This window comes from Alligator mississippiensis, chromosome 3 (genome assembly GCF_030867095.1).
Source record: "Alligator mississippiensis isolate rAllMis1 chromosome 3, rAllMis1, whole genome shotgun sequence".
Lineage (NCBI taxonomy): Eukaryota > Metazoa > Chordata > Crocodylia > Alligatoridae > Alligator > Alligator mississippiensis.
Genome location: NC_081826.1, coordinates 60,794,877 through 60,814,373, shown reverse-complemented (window position 1 = coordinate 60,814,373; position 19,497 = coordinate 60,794,877). Strand labels below are relative to the sequence as shown.

At 39.0% G+C, this 19,497-nt stretch overlaps 1 protein-coding gene across 11 annotated transcripts in view; it reads right to left on the bottom strand.

Moving 5' to 3' along the window:
• The window catches only part of EYA1 (EYA transcriptional coactivator and phosphatase 1), a 274,101-nt gene that overhangs the window by 32,989 nt on the left and 221,615 nt on the right, over positions 1-19,497 (bottom strand). For all 11 annotated transcript variants that reach the window (XM_019498677.2, XM_019498678.2, XM_019498681.2 and 8 more), the window contains one exon: positions 15,989-16,078. In XM_019498677.2, coding sequence (XP_019354222.1) covers positions 15,989-16,078 — 90 coding nt within the window. The remainder of the gene's footprint in view (positions 1-15,988; positions 16,079-19,497) is intronic.

Genomic DNA, 19,497 nt, shown 5'->3' with positions numbered 1-19,497 from the left:
ATGACTTAAGTGCAATATATTATCATATTAGACAACCTACAGTAGAACAATGAGATAAGAATTTTTCCCCAGTCGTATGGAATCCTTTTCATAAAATGCTCAAATGCATACATATAGGGTGCATCTACATGAGATACTATGGCAACATTGCTTGTCGGTACTGTGATGTAGCATCAGTGTGCACAAGCTGTGATGCTGATGCTATGTCACTGTAGTGACAGGCTACCTTGCTACAGTGCATTGCTGTGGTGATGTAGCTGCTAAAAATAACCATGCACAGCTGGGATGGTATAGTAACGACTGTTACTGCACCATCATTTAGCACTTCCTGAAGCAAGTATTAAACGATGGCACGGTAACAACTGCGCTGTGGGGGGCATGTGTAGACATGCCCATAGTGTAGGAAATACAGATACACTTAACAACAACATTAAATAAAAGGCTTAATAATAAAATCCCTTTCCATAGTAAAAAAAAGAAAAAAAAGAGGAAAAAGAAAGGTTAAATTCTGCTCCAATTTATCCTTTAAAGAATGTGATTTATAGTCAAGATTTTGCTTTCCATCCTGTGAGGCAAATTAATTGACTGCAGTGGAGTTACCCCATAAAAACTGCCATTTACTAGGTCAGACCGTAGGTTCCTCTTGCCCAGTATCCTGTGTCTCGCAGTAGCAGAGAGTAGATGTTGAAGGGAGAGTGAACTGGGTATAACCAGGTTTTTCCCCTACTGTTCCTTTCCTACTTGTAGACTCCAGCATTTAGGGCACTTTTACATATGGGTGGGGGTGAGGGGGGTGCTTTAATTAGAGAGGCTCCGAGAGCTGTAGCATCACATGTATCAGCATCCTCACACTTAAAAATGGTGGTGAGGGTGCTTGAACTAAAGCTTGTTTGAGGAGCTTTAGTTCAAGCGCCCTGCCACTATTTTTAAGTGTGGGGATGCTGATGCATGATATGCAGGAGGCTGCTGGAGCACTGTAATTACCGCCAGCAGACTTGATTAACCGAGTCTGTTCTGATGCACTGTAATTACAGCGCATAGGAGCTGCCTCTGCTCATGTACAGGCACTCCTAAGGTCTAAGAAGTTCTGATCAGAGTTTGTACTCCTAACTCCCATTCTCAAAAGCTGATGCACCTTTCCTTCAGGAATTTGTCTAATCCCTTTCTGCATCTCCCTAAACTGTCAGCTGCTACATCTGGTGGCAATGAGTTCCATACTTTAGTTACATGCTATGTGAAAAAACTTCCTTGTGTTAGGTTTAAACTTACTACCGACTAGTTTCATTTTGTGCCCTCTAGTTCTTGCATTGAAAGGGACAGTAAATAATAAATCTATATTTATTTTCTCTTCACCACTTAGTATTTCATAAACCCTTATCATGTCCCCCCTCAATAGTCTTTTTCTAAATTAAATAGCCCTCTTTATTCTCTCCTCATATGGAAGTTTCTCCCTACCACTAATCATCCTTGTTGTCCTTCGCTCTAGTCCTCCTATATCCTATTTCAGCTGTTGGGACCAGAGCTGGGCACAGTATTCAAGGTGTGGACATATCATCGACCTAAGGGGCACATAAATGCCATATTTTATATCCATGCAACTTGGCTTAGAATCTGACTACAAATTCTTAAAGTTTTACTTGCTCTACAAACAAGCAAGAAAAGCAATGGAAACTAAACACTTTCACAAGGAATTAGTCATAAAACATTAGGCTTTGTGGCAGCTTAGGTAAAACCACAAACTCCAAGGAGCAAGTCTCTGACTTACTATTGTTCTGATCTCTTACATTTCAATAGGTCTGCCCATCATTTTGCAAACATAATTTGTCACCAGCACCAGTCAGTGCTCTCTGTAACTTCTTTTGCCTTTCTCTTAGATCTATTAGTCCTGCTGAGACAATCTACTAAAGAAGAATTTTTCATACTGACACCAACTGTAGTCTTGCTGTGAATAACCACATTCCCATAAAAATCATTCCATTTATTGCAAGGTTGCTGGCACACCATAGGAATAATAGTCAACCCAGGAAACCTTTTATCCTTTCCTGCAATCATTTATTTTAACTCTTTCCTTTTCTTTGGGACTTAATAAATATTAGGGCAGGTTTAATATTTCCAACTGTTGAATAAATTAGCTAATATAGATGCTGCAAATGTTTAAAATTATGTTTTACACACCTATAATTACTTTTAAAATTACCTAAATAGAGTTGACCTAATATTCATATAGGCTTATAATGAAACAAAGTTGGGTTTAAATTCTCGATGCTTTTTCAATATTATAAATAACACACTGACAGTTAGCCAGCGCTGCTTTTGGTGACATTGTTAAAAAACTTCTTATAAAATTATTTCCTTCATATTTTAAAAATTTTTAACCATTTTTGGTATGATTTGAGAGGGGGAAGAGACAAAAGGTTAAAGTAACTGAGGGAATAACTGCAATTAGTTGCTGCACAAATTCTTAGGTTTTTGTCTTTTTCTTCACTTCATGCTTGTAAAATCTAGGACTCCTACTACATGTTCACCTTTTAAATACAATATTTATACTAAGAATGAAGTTAATTATCTCATTACTTAATATATTTTAATAATGTAGGAGTCAGAGCATATATGCATTCTATTGTATTAGTGTTATTCATATGGAATGTGTTGCATTTAGAAAACTAGTTTTTATTAAAACCCCCAAAAGTGAGTAATTTTATTGCCATGTCCTTTCTGTGCTGTAAATTTTCAGTTGTTAAATGATCACAGTCACTGTGCAATCATAGTCATTATCATGCACATAAGACCATCCGACATCAACATGAGTTCTGCATGTGTAAATACAGTTGCATTGAGACCAATATTAAAAAATAAATTTTGACCCCAAAATTAAAAGCATCCAATACAGCAGTTCAAAAAAAATAAAATAAATTGTAGTTAAGTACTGAGAAAAGATTCTGGTTATATTAAAGCACAAACACAACTGTCCTCTCCACAGTATGCCAACTAGGCACTCCTTAGGCATTTGTACCTTACTAAAAATGGGAGTTGCATATATGTAAAGAGAAATAAGAAGAGACCCCTCCCTTGGCTGAAATGGTCTTTTCTTGAGTTCTGAAAGGAGCTTTTGTTAAGATTTATCTGATCTCTGCTTGTTTCTGGCAACAATGTTTCAGCTGAGTTTAGTATTTGTGTCAGTAGTCTGTATTCTGATGTCACTGAATATTTAAGTCTTATGTCTGCACACTAATTAGCGTACTGAGGGAAAAACAACTTCAGAAATATACTGTTCTAACTGGTCAATGATCTTAAAGAATAAAACAAAAACTTTGTCATCAATTTCTCTTGTTATTGCTTCTCTCGTTTGCTTTTAACATACTGCTTAACCACCAGTATTTCAATAGCATATTGAATTATTTCCAGCTCATACCAAAATAGCCCAGAAAAAGTCTTAGCTTCTTTCACTGAATTTAAAGGTGGCTATATAGAAACTTTTCAAATGAAAGGAGACAATTAATTGGAGACAATTTTTACTTTAAACCATAAAAAATGAGACAGTAAGGGGTAAAGATAATCATCCCCCCCCTTTCTTTTAAAGTTTCATTAGACCATTGAACTGGATGAAGTTCAGATAGAGGCCTCATTGTAACAGCACTGAAACAGTAGAAGCCTCTTGAGACCCTGAAACTCAAACACATTTGGGGAAGTCTGAGTTAAAGCACTCTTTTGCACTTTTTAAAGAAAATGAATGGAGGACATTTCTTAATGTTTTCCTCTTGTAGTGAAATTTCAACATCCTTCCTGCAAAGGAAACAGCATGACTTTTTAAAAATGTATTTTTTCCAAATAACCAATTGCTGTGCACCTGTTGCAATTAGATGCATGAGGCCAAACTGCAGTGTGGCTCCCAGGGTGCCAAAACTTCCTTGTAATGCAGGAAATGTGGGTTTAAAAACTATGTTGACTAGGTTGATAGCAATCTACCTACTTGTATATACTTCTAAGGTGCCTCTACCTATGGTATCAAGCCTTTGTACTTTAATGGGGATCTGCTAATGTGAAAAGTTTAATCTTGCCAGGCTTTTTTTTTTTTTTTAAGATAAAGTAGTTTTTCCCCATGCTTAGAATATATTATATTCCTTCCTATCTCCCTATTTTTACTATAAGAAATAATCATCCTGAATGGTGCAAATAATCAGGTATTTGTACCCTTTTGCTGGGTAGCCTAACAGTTAGTGCACTTTCCCAGAGGCTGCAAGACCCAGGTTCCAGGTCACCCACAGCTAGAGTGAAGACCACATTTCCATACAGTTCCCTAACCAGCAGCTGTGGGCTAGGGCAGACCATGAGCACCTTCCTCACTTCCCGTTGAAGCTGGCCACTGGGCAACCAAGAGGGGAAGATCTGTGGGGCCAAAAGTGACCCTGGCTTGTAGCTCACTTAGATGGGTACTGGCCTAGAAAGAAGTAGGTCCTGAATTTTATCCCTTGCACCAGGGTGCTCAACCTCTGGCCCATGGGACAAATGTGGTCTATGGAGCCACTGCTACCTGGCCTGCAGGGCCTCCCATGGGTCAGGAAATTTAGCATTGGGGGAAATAATGGCTATTAATATGGCCACCCTCCCCTTGCCAAATTCCCAAATTCCAAGCCCTTCATGCCTAGTCAAAATTACTTGTGGTACTTTCCATCCACTGGGCTGGGTTGGGGCCAGGCCATGCCCCCTTCTACCTACAAGTCTGGGCCATACCCCTTTCCCCCCTATGGGTCAGGTTCTGGGGTTCACAAATCAGATAATTTATTAGTTCTTATTATTTGGAAATTTAATTTTCAGATAACATTAAAATGGGCTCATAGCATTACCTAAAACTCAAAGCAAACCTGAACTATTTCTCAAATCTGTAAAGTTCATGCAACTCTTCCTTTTTTCTGTTCTACCTTTCTAGATGTCTCTATACTTCCTTGCTTTGCCTGTCAAAATAGCCTGATGAAGAATGTTGATTTACTTTACAGAAACTAGATTCTTTAATATAAGGTAGTCAGTGTGGATCTCAGGGTAAGTACACATATACTCCATCCATGTAAAAACAGACTCTTTAATATTATTAATTATTATTTTTATTTATTATGTGAATTAAGTGGGACTGCCTAATAGTCAAAATCACAATCCAGGACATCATTCTGCTAAGAATTATCATTTTGAAGCTGAACTACTGTACATCTGAAACAACTGAGTTTCATTAGAACAAGGACAGGGTGGAACATCCTCACAGGAACAGAAGATTTACAAATTATTTTTATAGTTTCTAGATGCTGCCACTTCTGCTTATTACAGGCTTTCATGAGAAAGGTCCCTAAGAAATACGAAGTAAGGTATGGGTAAAAAGTAAGATTACATAGAGCAGATGTAGGCAATGGTCTCTGACATCCATTTGTCTGATGTCAAGGCAGACCCAGTGAAAATGGAATTAAGCAAAAGTCATGATTGCTGGACTAGCTTTGTTGCAGTTCCTGAGACATCTGCTACTTTGGTTTATATGCCACAAAGGCAGGGTGTGCAGCTGAAGAAAAGGAAGGAATGAAGACTAGAAACCCTTATATATCAAGTACTTTTCTTGGTTGAAAAAAAAATCAGACTGTCTGGTGTGCCAAGGTGGCAACCATTGTCTTGTCTGAAGTTAAGGATAGCATGGTATAAAATACAGGTCAGGGGAGTAGATTCCCAAGAATGCCAAATGGCCTTGGAGACTTAAGAAAAACAGCTCTTGTCCATCTGCTCACTGTATCTTTAAAGAAGAGGTCTTCAGCTGTGGTTTGCACTTCTCTGGGAATGCCCAAGGGACAAGAGTATGCATCCCAACACTGTGGATGAAAAGAATGTCTCCTCACAGGGCAGTGCTGAGAAACATTGCTCTTACTATGAGAGTCTGCACTGCTACATTTAAGTGCCTTTGTACTCAAGACAGACTGAAACAAAGCTACCTGACATACCTCTTCAAAAATCAGGACTTTCTCAACAAAGAAAATACTGCATTGTCTATACTGATGCCATTGTCTGAGAAGTTTTTCTCTATGCAGGAAGCTGCTCCTTATTACCAACCATCAACCAACACCAAGTCGTCTTCCTTATGAGACTTCAGGCGGTCTGTCCTTAAGGGAAGAGAGTGAGGTCTGCTTGGAACATCTCTGTTTGGAACAGCATTTCACATTACCAACCAAACCCTGGTATTGGAGGTGCTAGTGTCTATTTCAGCACAGATTGGTTCTGCTTCAGTGTCAATGCTGGGGCTGGGTCTTTCTCTTGCCTGTGCTGGTCTGTGCCCTTTGCAACTTATGTTCTTGCAAGAACACAAAGCTCCAAGAACAGGTGTGAGAGGTGTACAAAGCACTTAAGAGAGGTCCATCTACTAAATAGACAGAACAGGTACTAGTGCTTCTTATCCTTTAATGGGAAGGCTCCTTGAAGCTAAAGCTTAGATTCTGACAAGCTGACATGCTCTATGCAAAGGGCTGTGAAGAAGGGAGTCGGATTGGGTCAGTTCAATCCAGATGGTCAAAGTTATTCATAATGATTCTTCAGAAAAGAAAAAAGAAAGGCCTGGAAAAGTTTTACAGATTTAGCCAGGGCTAAGGACTTGAGAGCTCTAGTCCATGACTGGCAGTAAATGATGGGGGCATGAACATCTTGCCCTCTTATTCCTGTACAGGAGCATGAGGCAGCTCAGGAAATGTGCAAGGCCATGGAAAATGTTAGTCAAAAACCAGATCCTGCATGCAAAGCACATGTGCACTAGAGTGGGTCCACAATTACACATACCTGAAGCGCATGTCACTTACACATTCCCAAAGTGCATGTCAGAAGCAGAAAACATTGATCATTTTGTTTAGAAAAAGATATTAAAATTCACAAGGTCTGGGTGAATTTACAGGAACGTGGTTTGGATGAGTCTGGCCAACATGGTAACTTAACAGAATCATACCTGGTTATTAGGAACTATTTTTATGCCTTATTAGTAAGATTCTTGCAGTACTCACATCAGTTTTGCAGCAGATTATACAACTGATTAGCTTTCTAAAATCTTTTTTATTAGGGTTTTCTACCCATTATATGATACCACTCAATGAAAACAAAAATGGAGATGTTCTACCATACCAGATATGACAATTTGTTTATTTTTAGAAATATTTTCTTGTCAGGAGTCAAAATTCTGATTTGAATAATTTAATTCAGTATTGAGCAAGCAAAATAAATTTCAAAGATCACTAAACAAGGCACAGACCCTAAACATCTGAAAGAAAGAATAGCTTCTTGAAAATAACCCATTTCCAAGGATGGAGAAATAACTGAAAACAATACATACAGTTTGATCAAGAAAATATGCACGAGATTTTATTATTGAATATGAATCGATCCAATTTACTACATTTTAGTAAAATCCAGCAAGTCAATGAACACGAAGTATTAGGTATGTTGGAAAAACTTCTAGATTTCTGGAATTGTAGCTAGGGAAGCAAAAGGATAAAGTGTGGGCAGCAGGTCAAATATACCCAATAAGGACTTTGAAGTGTAGCTCCTCAGTGTTGACTCATCTAATCTGGGTGTGTGCATGGATGCTACATGGTCTACTATACAATATTACATCTTGATCTTTCACTTGGGTCCAGCTGGCATAACTGTATGCTGACTACCATTTTCTAAACTAATCAGTACTGATCCGGGGGCAGGAGTAATACAGGTGCTACGGTGCATGGATGACAGCCCAGAGATCACAAGTTTGAGGCCATAGCAGAAGTGCTCATGGCATGGCCCTGTCAGATTCCAATGAATTGGTGAATTCTGCTAAATATCTTGTTACAAGGACACAAAAAAGGAAAGAAGTATTGATCTAATTCCCTGTGCCTGAAACAGGGAGCAGACCTTGATCAACAGAACAAGATGCAATTCAACAAGGACAAATGCAAAATGCTGTGCCTAGGGAGAAGGAATCACCAACACACTTACAGGCTGTGGGGATGACCCTCTTAGCAGCACTGTAGCAGAAAGGGATCTTGGAGCTACAGTTAAGTCCAAGATGAACATGAGTCATCAATGTGATGAAGTGATCAGTAAAGCTAACTACAATTTATCATGCATAAGCACAGGGGTAGGCAACGTTTTTTGGCCGGAGTGCCGAAAACCCCTACAATGCTTATCTTGGAAGGTGCCAGAGTGCTGGCATGCCAAAAAAACAAAATGAGGGCAGGGGGTACATGGCAGGATGCCGTGCTTGTGCCCCTTGCCCCCCACCTAAAGCTCCTGCCCCTCAGCCCTGCTCATGACCCTTGCCTCCCAGCCAAAACCCTCATGCCCCCACCCCTGCTGCCCCTTGCCCCCCACCCAAAGCCCCTGCCCCCAGCCCAGGCTCTGTGGCTGTCAGCAGCTACCCAGAACCTGGGCCAACTGCAAACTTCTGCTGCCTCTCTACCCCAGCCTCTGCTGCCCACACTGTGTTGCCCTCACTGCTTCTGCAAAGCAGTTTGGAACCCAGCGTGGCAAGGCACAGCGGGGGGCGCAGAAAGCTGCCTGCTCCCAGCTTCCCACTGCCCTGCCACACTTCCCCTGTGTGCATGGGAGCTGTGTGGGCAGCAGCTCAGGGTTGTGCCCCTCACTGCTGCCCCTGCCTGCAGGGCAAGTGTGGCATTGCCGGTATGTGCTGCCTCCCTGGAGCCTGGGGCTGGGGCTGGGAGGCAGCTGGGGCCAGGGCTGGGATGGAGAGGCAGGTGTTTGCAGCTGGCCCCAGCTCTGGGTAGCTGCTGATAGCTACAAAGCCTGGCCTGCTCCCATGGAAGTCCTGCTGGGAGCAGCCCGGGCTCCGTGGCTATCAGCAGCTACCCAGAGCTGGGGTTGGCTGCAGCTGGGTTTGCAGTATCCTAGCTGCCTGCTGGGAGCAGCCCAGGCTCCCGGCTGGCAGCAGCTACCCAGAGCCGGGGCCGGCTGCAGCCGGGAGGCTGCAAACAGCTGCTGCCTCCCCGGCTCCAACACGTGCCGAGGAAAATGGCCTCACATGCTATCTATGCTCAGCAGGCATGCCAGGGTTGCCGACCCCTGCATTAGCAGGTACATCACAAACAGGTCCAGGAAGGTGATACTTCCCCTGTATGCAGCACTGGTGAGGGCACAGGTGGAGTACTGCATTCAGTTTTGGGCACCACACTTCAGAAAGGATGCAGATAATGTTGAGAGGGTCCACAGGAGGGCCACCCATATGGTTAGGGGCCTGCAGGTAAGGCCCTTACGAGGACAGATTGAGGGGCCTGAATCTCTTCAGCTTCCTCAAGAGAAGGCTGAAAGGTGATTTTGTGGCCATCTACAAATTCATCAGGGGGGCACAGCAAGGGATAGGAGATGCGTTAGACATCAGGAAGAACTTCTTTATGGTAACGGTTGTCAGAATCTGGAATGGGCTTCCAAGGGAGGTGGTGCTCTCCTTGGGGCTGTCTAAGAGGAGACTGGACAAGCACCTGGCTGGGGTCATGTGACCCCAGTGCTCTTTCCTGCCCGGGGCAGGGAGTTGGACTCGATGATCTGCTGAGGTCCCTTCTGACCCTAATATCTGTGAATCTGTGAAATAGAGAACTTTTGAAAATCCTACTCCTAGTCTTCTTACAGTGAAGAATGATATTACAGGTACAGTGGATATTTGCACTTTAAAACATTTATGTGCAACCCTCATGTAGGTTATAACTGAGTGGTCCAGTGTCAAGTAATATACTAGTGCAGTATTTTCAGGGTCAATTAAAAGCCATACAAATTCCATACTAAAATCGTGCAGAAGTTCCAACAGAATTTGTTAGCCACTTTCTACATATAGGAAGGGCTATGTTGTATGCCGTCATCATAACTCAGTAACAACAATCCAGTTTGTTCTTAAGTCAAAGGAGATCTGAACATAAATCCTTATTATATCACTAAACTATTGCCTGCAATGTGCATGTACTTTCTCATTACTTTTTCTTGCCTCTTCCTGTATTAACAACCAATGTAAAAATGTGGCTAAGATCGGAAGTGGTATTACGAAGACATAACATCAAACTAATTTCCCTCCACCTTTTTGGAGGACCCAGGCTACTGCTTTACAGAAATAACTGATAGCATTCTTTCTTCTCTCTGTCAGTAAGAGAAATGCCTTAGCTAAAGTAGCCGAAAAACTCATTCCATATTGCCATTCATAATAAATGACTTCCATATACATCACATTGCATATGGAGACAGTTTTGTAAAATAATATACAGGACATACTTTAGACTTACAAACAGAAGTGAATTATGAAGCTCTTAATAAAGACTGTATGTCTTTCACTGGTGGAAGAAATCAGATTAACAGTCACTATTGTGTCCTTATGTATAATCATTCCCTTTCTTTGATATATCAAAATTAAGCTATTAATAATGAAGAAAAAAGGATAGATATTTTTTTAAAAAGTAAAATCCCAAACCAAAATTAAACAGAAAACAATAAAAGCTGAAGCAGATAGAAAAGATCCTCAAGGGTCTGAACTACAGAATGAACTTTTTTTCATTTCCCTTAAATTAAAAAGCAAAGTTTTTTTTTCATAAAATAAAATTGTTCAGCAAAATTTAATAAAGGTAGGACAGATGATCATCTAAAGAAAGCTATTCATCAAGAGCCTAGTGAATTAACAGATGAAGTACAACCAACAGCTTCACTACATCAACTTATAGGTATGTTTTTAAGATAAAGGAATGGATAAGTCATTATTTTTCTTTAATGCCTTCAGAACTTGATTAGAATTTACTGTTTGAAGTATTGAGTTCATAATGTACCTGGCTGTATAGTTAATCTAATTTGCCAAAAAATGAAGGAACTAATTTTAAAGAGGATCAGTAGAACAAATGCTAACAATGCAATGATACCACCGCATTTGTACTGAAGAGAACACCCAGGATTGCCACCTCACCAATCTTAAAAAGGCTTTCACCCAACAAGGACACTCCTCCAGAGAGGTAGATTGCACGTTTGAAAGAGCCACCTGGATACCACGTGAAGAACTGCTGCAGTACAGAAGAAAAACACCCACAAATTGCACACCGCTGGTTATGACGTATCACCCCTCCCTTGAACCTGTACGGAAAATCCTCAAAAAATTGCAACCCATATTAGAAAAAGACCCTATTCTTAAAAAGATCTTCCCAGAGCCGCCCATCCTAGCCTTCAGACAAGCACCGAACCTCGCCAACCTCATCACCAGAAGCAAACTTCCTCAAGCCCAGAACACACCAAAAGGATCCAGACCGTGCCATGACAAGAAATGCAAAACCTGCCAGCACATCTCCACCACCCCCACTATTACTACACCCCACAACAGAGCCATCAGCATCCCAGGATCTTACAGCTGCACCTCCAGGAATGTAGTATACCTCATCCAATGCACCAAATGCCCTGATGGAAGATATGTAGGAGAGACCAGACAACAACTGCGCACCAGAATGAACGCACACAGGAAATCCATCAGAGACAGAAATACCCAATTACCGGTGGGGGCACATTTCTCACAGGAGGGCCACTCTCTCTCCAATCTCTCAGTCCTGATCCTCAAGGGAAACTTACACAACACTTCCCAGAGACGAGCCTATGAGCTCCATTTCATCAACCTGCTGGATACTAGAGATGATGGACTAAACATAGACACTGGATTTTTGATACATTATAATCTGCCTGGCAACTGACTCCCCAGCCCAGCCCCTGGCTTGTTTACTTTTCATTCCATCCAGGAAGAGCACACACCAACTGCTGAAGCTTCCTTAGCCTGATGAAGGGTTTTTGAACCCGAAAGCTTGCTTAATAACTATTCTCCAACCATTTGGGTTGGTCTAATAAAAGATATCAAATTCACCCAAGGAACCTTGTCGAACAATGCAATGTCACATTTTACAGTAACCATCAAGCTGATAATTCCCTTAAAACATAGTAGCATAGATTCTAAAATGCTCACGTGCGTGTAACTAGTATTAAAACATTATACTTTTTGCCACCTATCAGAAAGCATTGCTAATTTACGTGAAATCAGGTATTATTGCATCATTCTTTCCTGATTATATAATATTGATTCTCTTGAGAGCATTACACAAATACATTTATTCATTCAAGCATGTAATTAGGAGTAGAAGGACTTTTAAATAAGAGAATATGGCAGAGTTAAGGCAATAATTTCAGCTGTGGATGCCTAATGTTAAATTTTTAAATTTATATTTAGGCACAAAAACACCCACTGGATATACAAGGCTTTTCAACTGAAGCCACTTATTTAGGGCACTTATTTTCAACCTGAGGCTACTAACTTTTGAAAGTACTGTCTATAATTACTGCTCTGTTTGATCCATGTATGTAATAGTTTCATAATCTAATTAAATGAAACAACGTTTTACTCAATAAACTTCTGTCATTTCTTCTGTAAGCACTTAAATTGAATTACACATTCATAAATGTTTATACTCCCCTTTCAATATGTTAAAATGCTTGTCAGTTACATTTATCATACCATATAAAATTTAAGAAAAGTCTTTCAAGACTTACAACTATATTTTATTTTAGTTTCATGGCTTTAATAGATGCAACAAAACAAAAAAAGCCATCCTTACTATACCCTTTATTATAGGATTTAGCAATCTGAGACAAAGGCACTACTTCAAATTTAATGTTGACTATACGTCTGGGTCTGGTTCTTTATCCAAAATCTACAAACACAGCAACACTGACTTTTGAAATGTTAAATTGTACTTGGGCAGGATGGAAATTTTCACCTCTGAAAAACCAAGATGATCAGATGAGTTCAAAACAACTGATTTGTAATAGCTAAAAAAGGAAATTAGATTTGTATGCCATCTCTCCCTGAAGGAGGCTCTGGAAAGCTTAAAAAAGAGAGCAAAATACATTACAAAACAGGTGAACAAAAGAAAGAAAGAGGACTTATAAATGCCAATAGGGTATTAAAATAAACTATAGAGCAACAACAACAAAAACAAAAGCTAAACCATTTCCCAGCTTAGTCTTGCCTGCCTTCTCTAGTATTATATAGTACACATTGCCTGAAACGACACACTTTTGTAGTTTCAGAGACAATGAACATTCAACCAAATCTGAATTAAATCAACCTATTAAACATTTTGGATCCCAAAACCTGAGAATTAATGCTGCATTTCTCAGGCAATGAGTCTCAACTCAAATAACGACAATAACTATAACACAAGTTATTCTCCATGTAAATGCATATCTATGTCAATATCGTCTATGGACCTTCGGGTATTGTAGACACTCCTTTCCCAGCTCTCATAACTGGTGCCCTCTGGAATGCCTTATTTATTCGCATTATAGTGATGTCTGGGGCCCTAACTGACATCTGGGTACCAGGAAACTATCCTATCTTGCTCCCATGTAGGCAAGATGGAGGGGGAAGGGAAAGAAGGCTGATGACATCCTGCACCCTCTTTTTTCAGTCTGCATGCATATTACGGAGTAGAACCTGGCCATAAGCACCTACATGCTACCAAATGAGCAGTTCATTATAGTGTCTGGGCTGCTATGCTTGATGCTGGGAATATCCGACAAGTGGCCCAGTATTGTGGGAGTGTAAACATGGCCAAGTCAGCTCTGTGGCTTCAACGAAGAATGTGGCTCATTAAGTATTTAAAAAAAATTTTTTTTCACACTCATACAGTCTGCTTCAATGTTTTTGAATGAAAAACAGCTTTGTCACATGTTCACTTGTTAGAGTTGAAAATCATTGGAATGCAGTGACCTACTAAAGTTAGTATGTATTGGGAGATGACCCTTACCTGAAAGGGAACAACGCTGTAACATCAGGAGGGCACTAATGTGCTAAACGGCTTGATTGTGCGTCTGCTTGCGTTTAAGCTGTACTTAGTAAGTGCTAAGCTGAATGTGCGACACAACCCTATTAAAATGATGCTATGCTCTAATATTAAGGTAACATGGCAATTAACAGATAATGCTCTATTATCACCATCATACATGTGATTAACTCTCATTAACTTCAATTACAGTTACATTCATGTCTGAAGGGATGGCTATTACACTCTTATATATCTGATTGTGCAAAGGAATGAAAATGCAGTATAGAATTTAGTGAACATAGTAGTACATCTTAGAGCTATTTTTTTCTTGCTGGTCTGGACAAAATGAAATATTACCATAAAACAGAAACAGATTTGGAAAATAAGTAGCCTTGTTATGGTCTTCTATGGTCTGAAAATCAAGCCTACACATGTCATTCACTACTGACATTTTTGTATCAAAAACAATAACATCTTTACTTGCAGTTTCCTTAATGAAAGAAAACACTTTCTGATGCAAGAAATATTGTATTTTATTATAAGTGTAAAAATAAATACTTTGCCAAGGAATGGAAAAAATAAAGCATATTTAAATAATTTTATTACACTGTAAGTTGCCAATTCATCTGTGAGTAGTTTCTTTGCAGATGAAAAGAAATCAAAATATGGGACAGATGTTGGACAAACCACATTTAAGGTCTGTCACACACTGGCATTTTTCAAATGATTTTGGCTCATCTATTAAATAAGGTGTATTTTCCTTGATTTTGAAAAGGGAAACATCAGGAAATATTTAAAGGCCAATTGCTGCCAATTAACTTTGATCAGCAAAAGTTGCATTTGAATCTTTTAGATTCTTTTGCTTGTCTGGAATAACACACTTTTCTGAAATCCAGCAAAACAACAACTTGATGATTAATGCCTGTTGGCAGTCCCACCACAAGCTTGTTTAACAGTTGGATTTTAAATAAACAGCTGTCTTTATTACGATGGGAAAGAAATGTGACTATTTGCATGTTTTCTTGTTATGAAAATATGAACAGAAATTGCTTTTTTCATTTTAAGATGAAACAACCAAGCGTCATGGTGACAGTCGCTTTCAGCGATCCACATAGTTCTTAGAATGGTCTCACAAGAAGCCCCAAAACCACAGTCTAGAAAGACTGAGTAAGTCCTTGGCATGCTGACACTGACTATTTGCTGCATGCCACACAAGAGAGGCACGATTAACAAAGAAACCCTAGTACATAACAAATTGTACCTGCTATTGGGGAAGGCAGAAGACCCAATGTAATAAGCCACAGAGGCTGACAGCATATGCAACATTAATGATTTCCCTCGGGTTTTAAGGTAATATGTCCCCACAGTGGGATGTAACTGAGAAATCTGTACCCGGCTTTTAACTGTTTATAGAGGCTAAAGTTTAATATTTAATGGCTTATACAGACTATTGAATTCTAATGTTTATAAATGCTGCACCCACTTCTACAGGCTTCTATTGTGATTATAAAACAATATCTGAAAAATATAAAACATATCTACAGTGACAAAAAAAGACTTTAAATCAGCATACCGATTGTATTTCTGCATACCAAAAAACTTTGGAAAAAAATCTATGTTTTAACATTTGCATTTTAAAGTTGTTAAATCATATCATTTGTAGGGACCTACTGAATTCATGGTGAAAGTGGGGTGTGCTGTGTTTTCTTTAACCTTGCAGGTTCCCCCGTGCGCCGCCCCCCCCCCCCCCCGGCTGATTGGTGGAGGGCAGCTCACTTTTGATCAGTGGGGAGGCAAAAACTGGTTTGAAATATGGCGCCATTTTTGCCTCATGCCACTGATTGACTAAGGGGTCCCAGATGGCCCTACTGTTTGCTGCTGACTGGCGGGGAGGCAAAAATGGCGTCATGTTTAAAACTGCAGTTTTAGCTTCCCTGTTGATCAGGAGGGAGTGGGGTCATCCACTAATCAGCAGCAGGGGAGGTAGGGAAGGAGGGAAGGGGTGAGGTGCATATGGGGAAACATGCAAGATTAAAGAAGTCATCATGCACTCTACTTCCACCATGAATTTGGTAGGTCCCTAATCATTTGGAATCATGTTATGTAAACAGAATATTAAATAACTGATACCAGTACATAAAACAATTAGTACTTACTTCTAAATCATTAAAGAATAGATGCGTGTCTGCCAAATTAAAAATCATCTCTTCCATCCGAAGTCCAAGTGAAACTGAAGTAGGTGGATCCTCAAAGAGGAAAATGACAAAACATAGTCAGTAACATGTTTGCTACTTACACTAGGTGCACTGTTCCTCCGAAATAGAGATCACTGAACAGATCAATTGCAATATCCATTTTCACAGTTCAAGTTTGGCCATGGTACAGCCATGTAACTAAGTGCCTAAATATTTTAGCATTTTACAAGGAGACTTTAAATGGATTGGAATCCAAAGTCCTGGCTCTGCAATCAGACCCCTGTTGATGGGCCCTCAATAGCAATCTGCATCAAGGCAAAGGGTCTAGCTATACAGTTCTAACTTCTGGGCTGCAACTCACAACCTTTTACAGATCTAAATACTGCACACATATTTAAAACTCTCTTATTGACCATGGCCATGATAATGCAGTCTTTGACAAGCAAACTTTCACTGCTGCCATCGGTAAAAAGATTTGGTCATTAGAGTAATTATTGCCTTTAAATAAATGACCATTAATGTTTACTTTACCAATAGCAATAACATGTAGAGCAACACTTTAAATCTCTACAAAATTGTGCTTTAATTATTCTTTTAATATAGCCCACCCATGCTGAATGAACAAATCTATTGTTTGTTATTAATACATAACACATTTTAACTTCTCTCCAGAAATTACCATAACAGCTTACTCCTTACTGAGCTAATAAACTTAAAAAACATGTTCAGCATGGTGGTTACCAAATGCATTACAGATGTTTGCCTTGTTTTCATTTTTGTGTGTTTTATATATTTTCCATCTGAAAATTGAAATAGCCTAATATATTTATTTGATATAAGTTTTCTCACTCACAGAGCTTGCCCAAGAATATACAATGGTTTACAGAATATGGTCTTGAAAAAGTATGTTTGACTATTTCATAACACAATTAAACAAATGTTAACCTAACTGGAGTTATATTATACAATAAAAATAGTTTCAGGAACAATAATTCATTTTTTTTTCTTGAATATTCTTAGATTTTATAACTAATGACAACTTGAAAGTTAGAATTTAACTGATTTAGCCTACAGTCTGTATTATTCATATTAGCAGGTATTTCAACAAGATCTCTGAACTTGCCAAACATTTATCTGTAACTACAAAATGGGCAAAAAAACATAATGGGCAAACAGTAAATTACTGAAAACTATACAACACTGACGTGGCACCTTGCATTTGGCATTTCTGGAAAGTGGAATGGGAAACAAAAGCTAACCCAGAAGAATATTAAGTAAGGTGGCATTTAAAAAGTTGGAAGGGCATATGAAGTTATAAGTATGGAGAGAATGTTGTTTACATTATCTTACGTTTTACATTATCCAATTCATTTTACAGACCATAAAACATGAATGCCCTTCTCACGTAGACAAATATTTCCAAACCATTAAAAAAGGGACAGGATTTAAGTGCCCTGATACAATATACCATTAGGCCATTGATATTAAGGACTCTGCTCTTATCAATTAGTCTTCTATTTAAACTATGGCACCAATAACAATTTCAAAGGGCAGCATTTGCTTTGTTAATTCAAACATGAAGAATCACCTACTTATTTAAAGTATCAATAAGATTGCACTCCCCCTATTAATTCTGCTATTTTTGTAGAACTGCGTTTTATTTTATTTTCCTGGACAGAAAGTGCATGCATGTGGAATAAGGAGCCCACAGAATGCTTCCCTTCCCTCACCACATGCACATCTTATTGCACAGTTATAATCACACCCCTTCAGAGTTCATTAGTGTCACTTCTTAAATCAATTGCAGGGATTGCTACCACGCTTCCTCCATCTAAGGGCTAAGCATGCTAGCACCAAAGAATTCCCAGCTCCTGTCAACCTAGAGAGTTAGAAACCAGAAATAAGTGTCAGACACAGGGGTCTCCAGGTGACAGTGCAGATCACTATTACCAACCACCTTTGGGCACTTAAATATTAACCAGTGTCATTTCATTATTGGACCAAACTAATTCAATTTTTATTCCCATGGGCATTTACAACCTTGAACATTATTTAGGAAAAGAATGACAAAATACTGGTTCCCCTTTATTGTTGAAAAGCAAAATTTCACAGCATTCTTTAGAGACTACATTTTAAAGAAAAAAAATCAAATGTTCATCAATGATATAATTTTATTCAAATATTTTTAAACACATACATAATTTTCATAGATTTATGTTTGAAACAGCATTTGCTTCAATTTTTATTTTAAAATTTAATTTAATTAGGATCTATGCCACCTCCTAAAAATGTCAGATTTAATCCAGAAAAGCAAGAGATGAAACCAAGCAAATTACCTTTAAACTAAATCTTATTTTTTTTGTTTAAACAATAAATAGTCTATTAGGAAATGCTGTTACATCTAAAACTACTTTTTAAACTGCTCCCTTTAGGGTGCCATATTTAATGGAATCTGCCCTTTCTATGCTTGGGTTTTAACCACAATTGTAATATAATACTGAACTGTAACGGCACCAGGAAAAACCATGCCAGGCTTTATTATTCTGGTGGCTTTGATGTCATTACAACAGAACCGAGAGAAATGTCTACAGTGTCTCTGCACTGCTCTTGAGGTTACCACTGAAAAAAATGTGTCCCTTCCATCCATTCTGACTGCTCATTTCAGTCTTGGAAATATGCTGGGAAGGGCAGACATAAATCCTGAGAGAAATAAGAAAAAGGAGAAGGAGAGGATCCTTGGAGTGTCTGAATCATCTTAATTCCAGATATGAACTGTGCTGAGTGGAAGCAGTGGGCAAAGCTTATCTATTGACAGCAGCTTCAGGAACAGTGAAAAAGCAGTGTAGTCATATCCTAAAACTGTAATAAAGACAAAGCTATAGAGTCATGCGAAGCCCTTTATTTTTTCTGTTTGTTTTTATGTTTTGGCAATTTAGAGCTACTAATTGCCAAGTAACTGCTGAGAGATGTAACACAATGAGAAGGGAAGCTAACAATCTGTTCGTGTTTATTAGGATTTGCAGTTCAATCTGAGAGCCTTTAAGTATGGTCAAAATCAGGTGCAAAACTCAGGGAGGTATAGCTCCACTGAACAAAGAAATACCAATGTCAGACCTCTTAAACCAGACTCTTGTTTTGAATACTGGTATTAAAGCCAAAAACATTGTGCATATGTTATTTTTAAATTCTACCCACTCAGTGTTTTTTGTGTTCGGAGAAAAAAGAAGCTGAAAAACAGGAAAGATCACTCTGAGTACATGGCTTTGCTTGTTTTCTTCTTAAGCTGCCAGGTCACAATTGAAGGCTTAAGTGAAATAGGGCTTTGTTTACATTAAATCTTTAAAATGTAGTAAACAAGACAAAAAGTAGGTAATATTTAAAGAGCATTTCTTTATGGAATCTGAATGTAAAAGTTTTCAGAGATAACAGGAATATATCAGCAACTCAGCATTTCTAGTGCTATTACATTG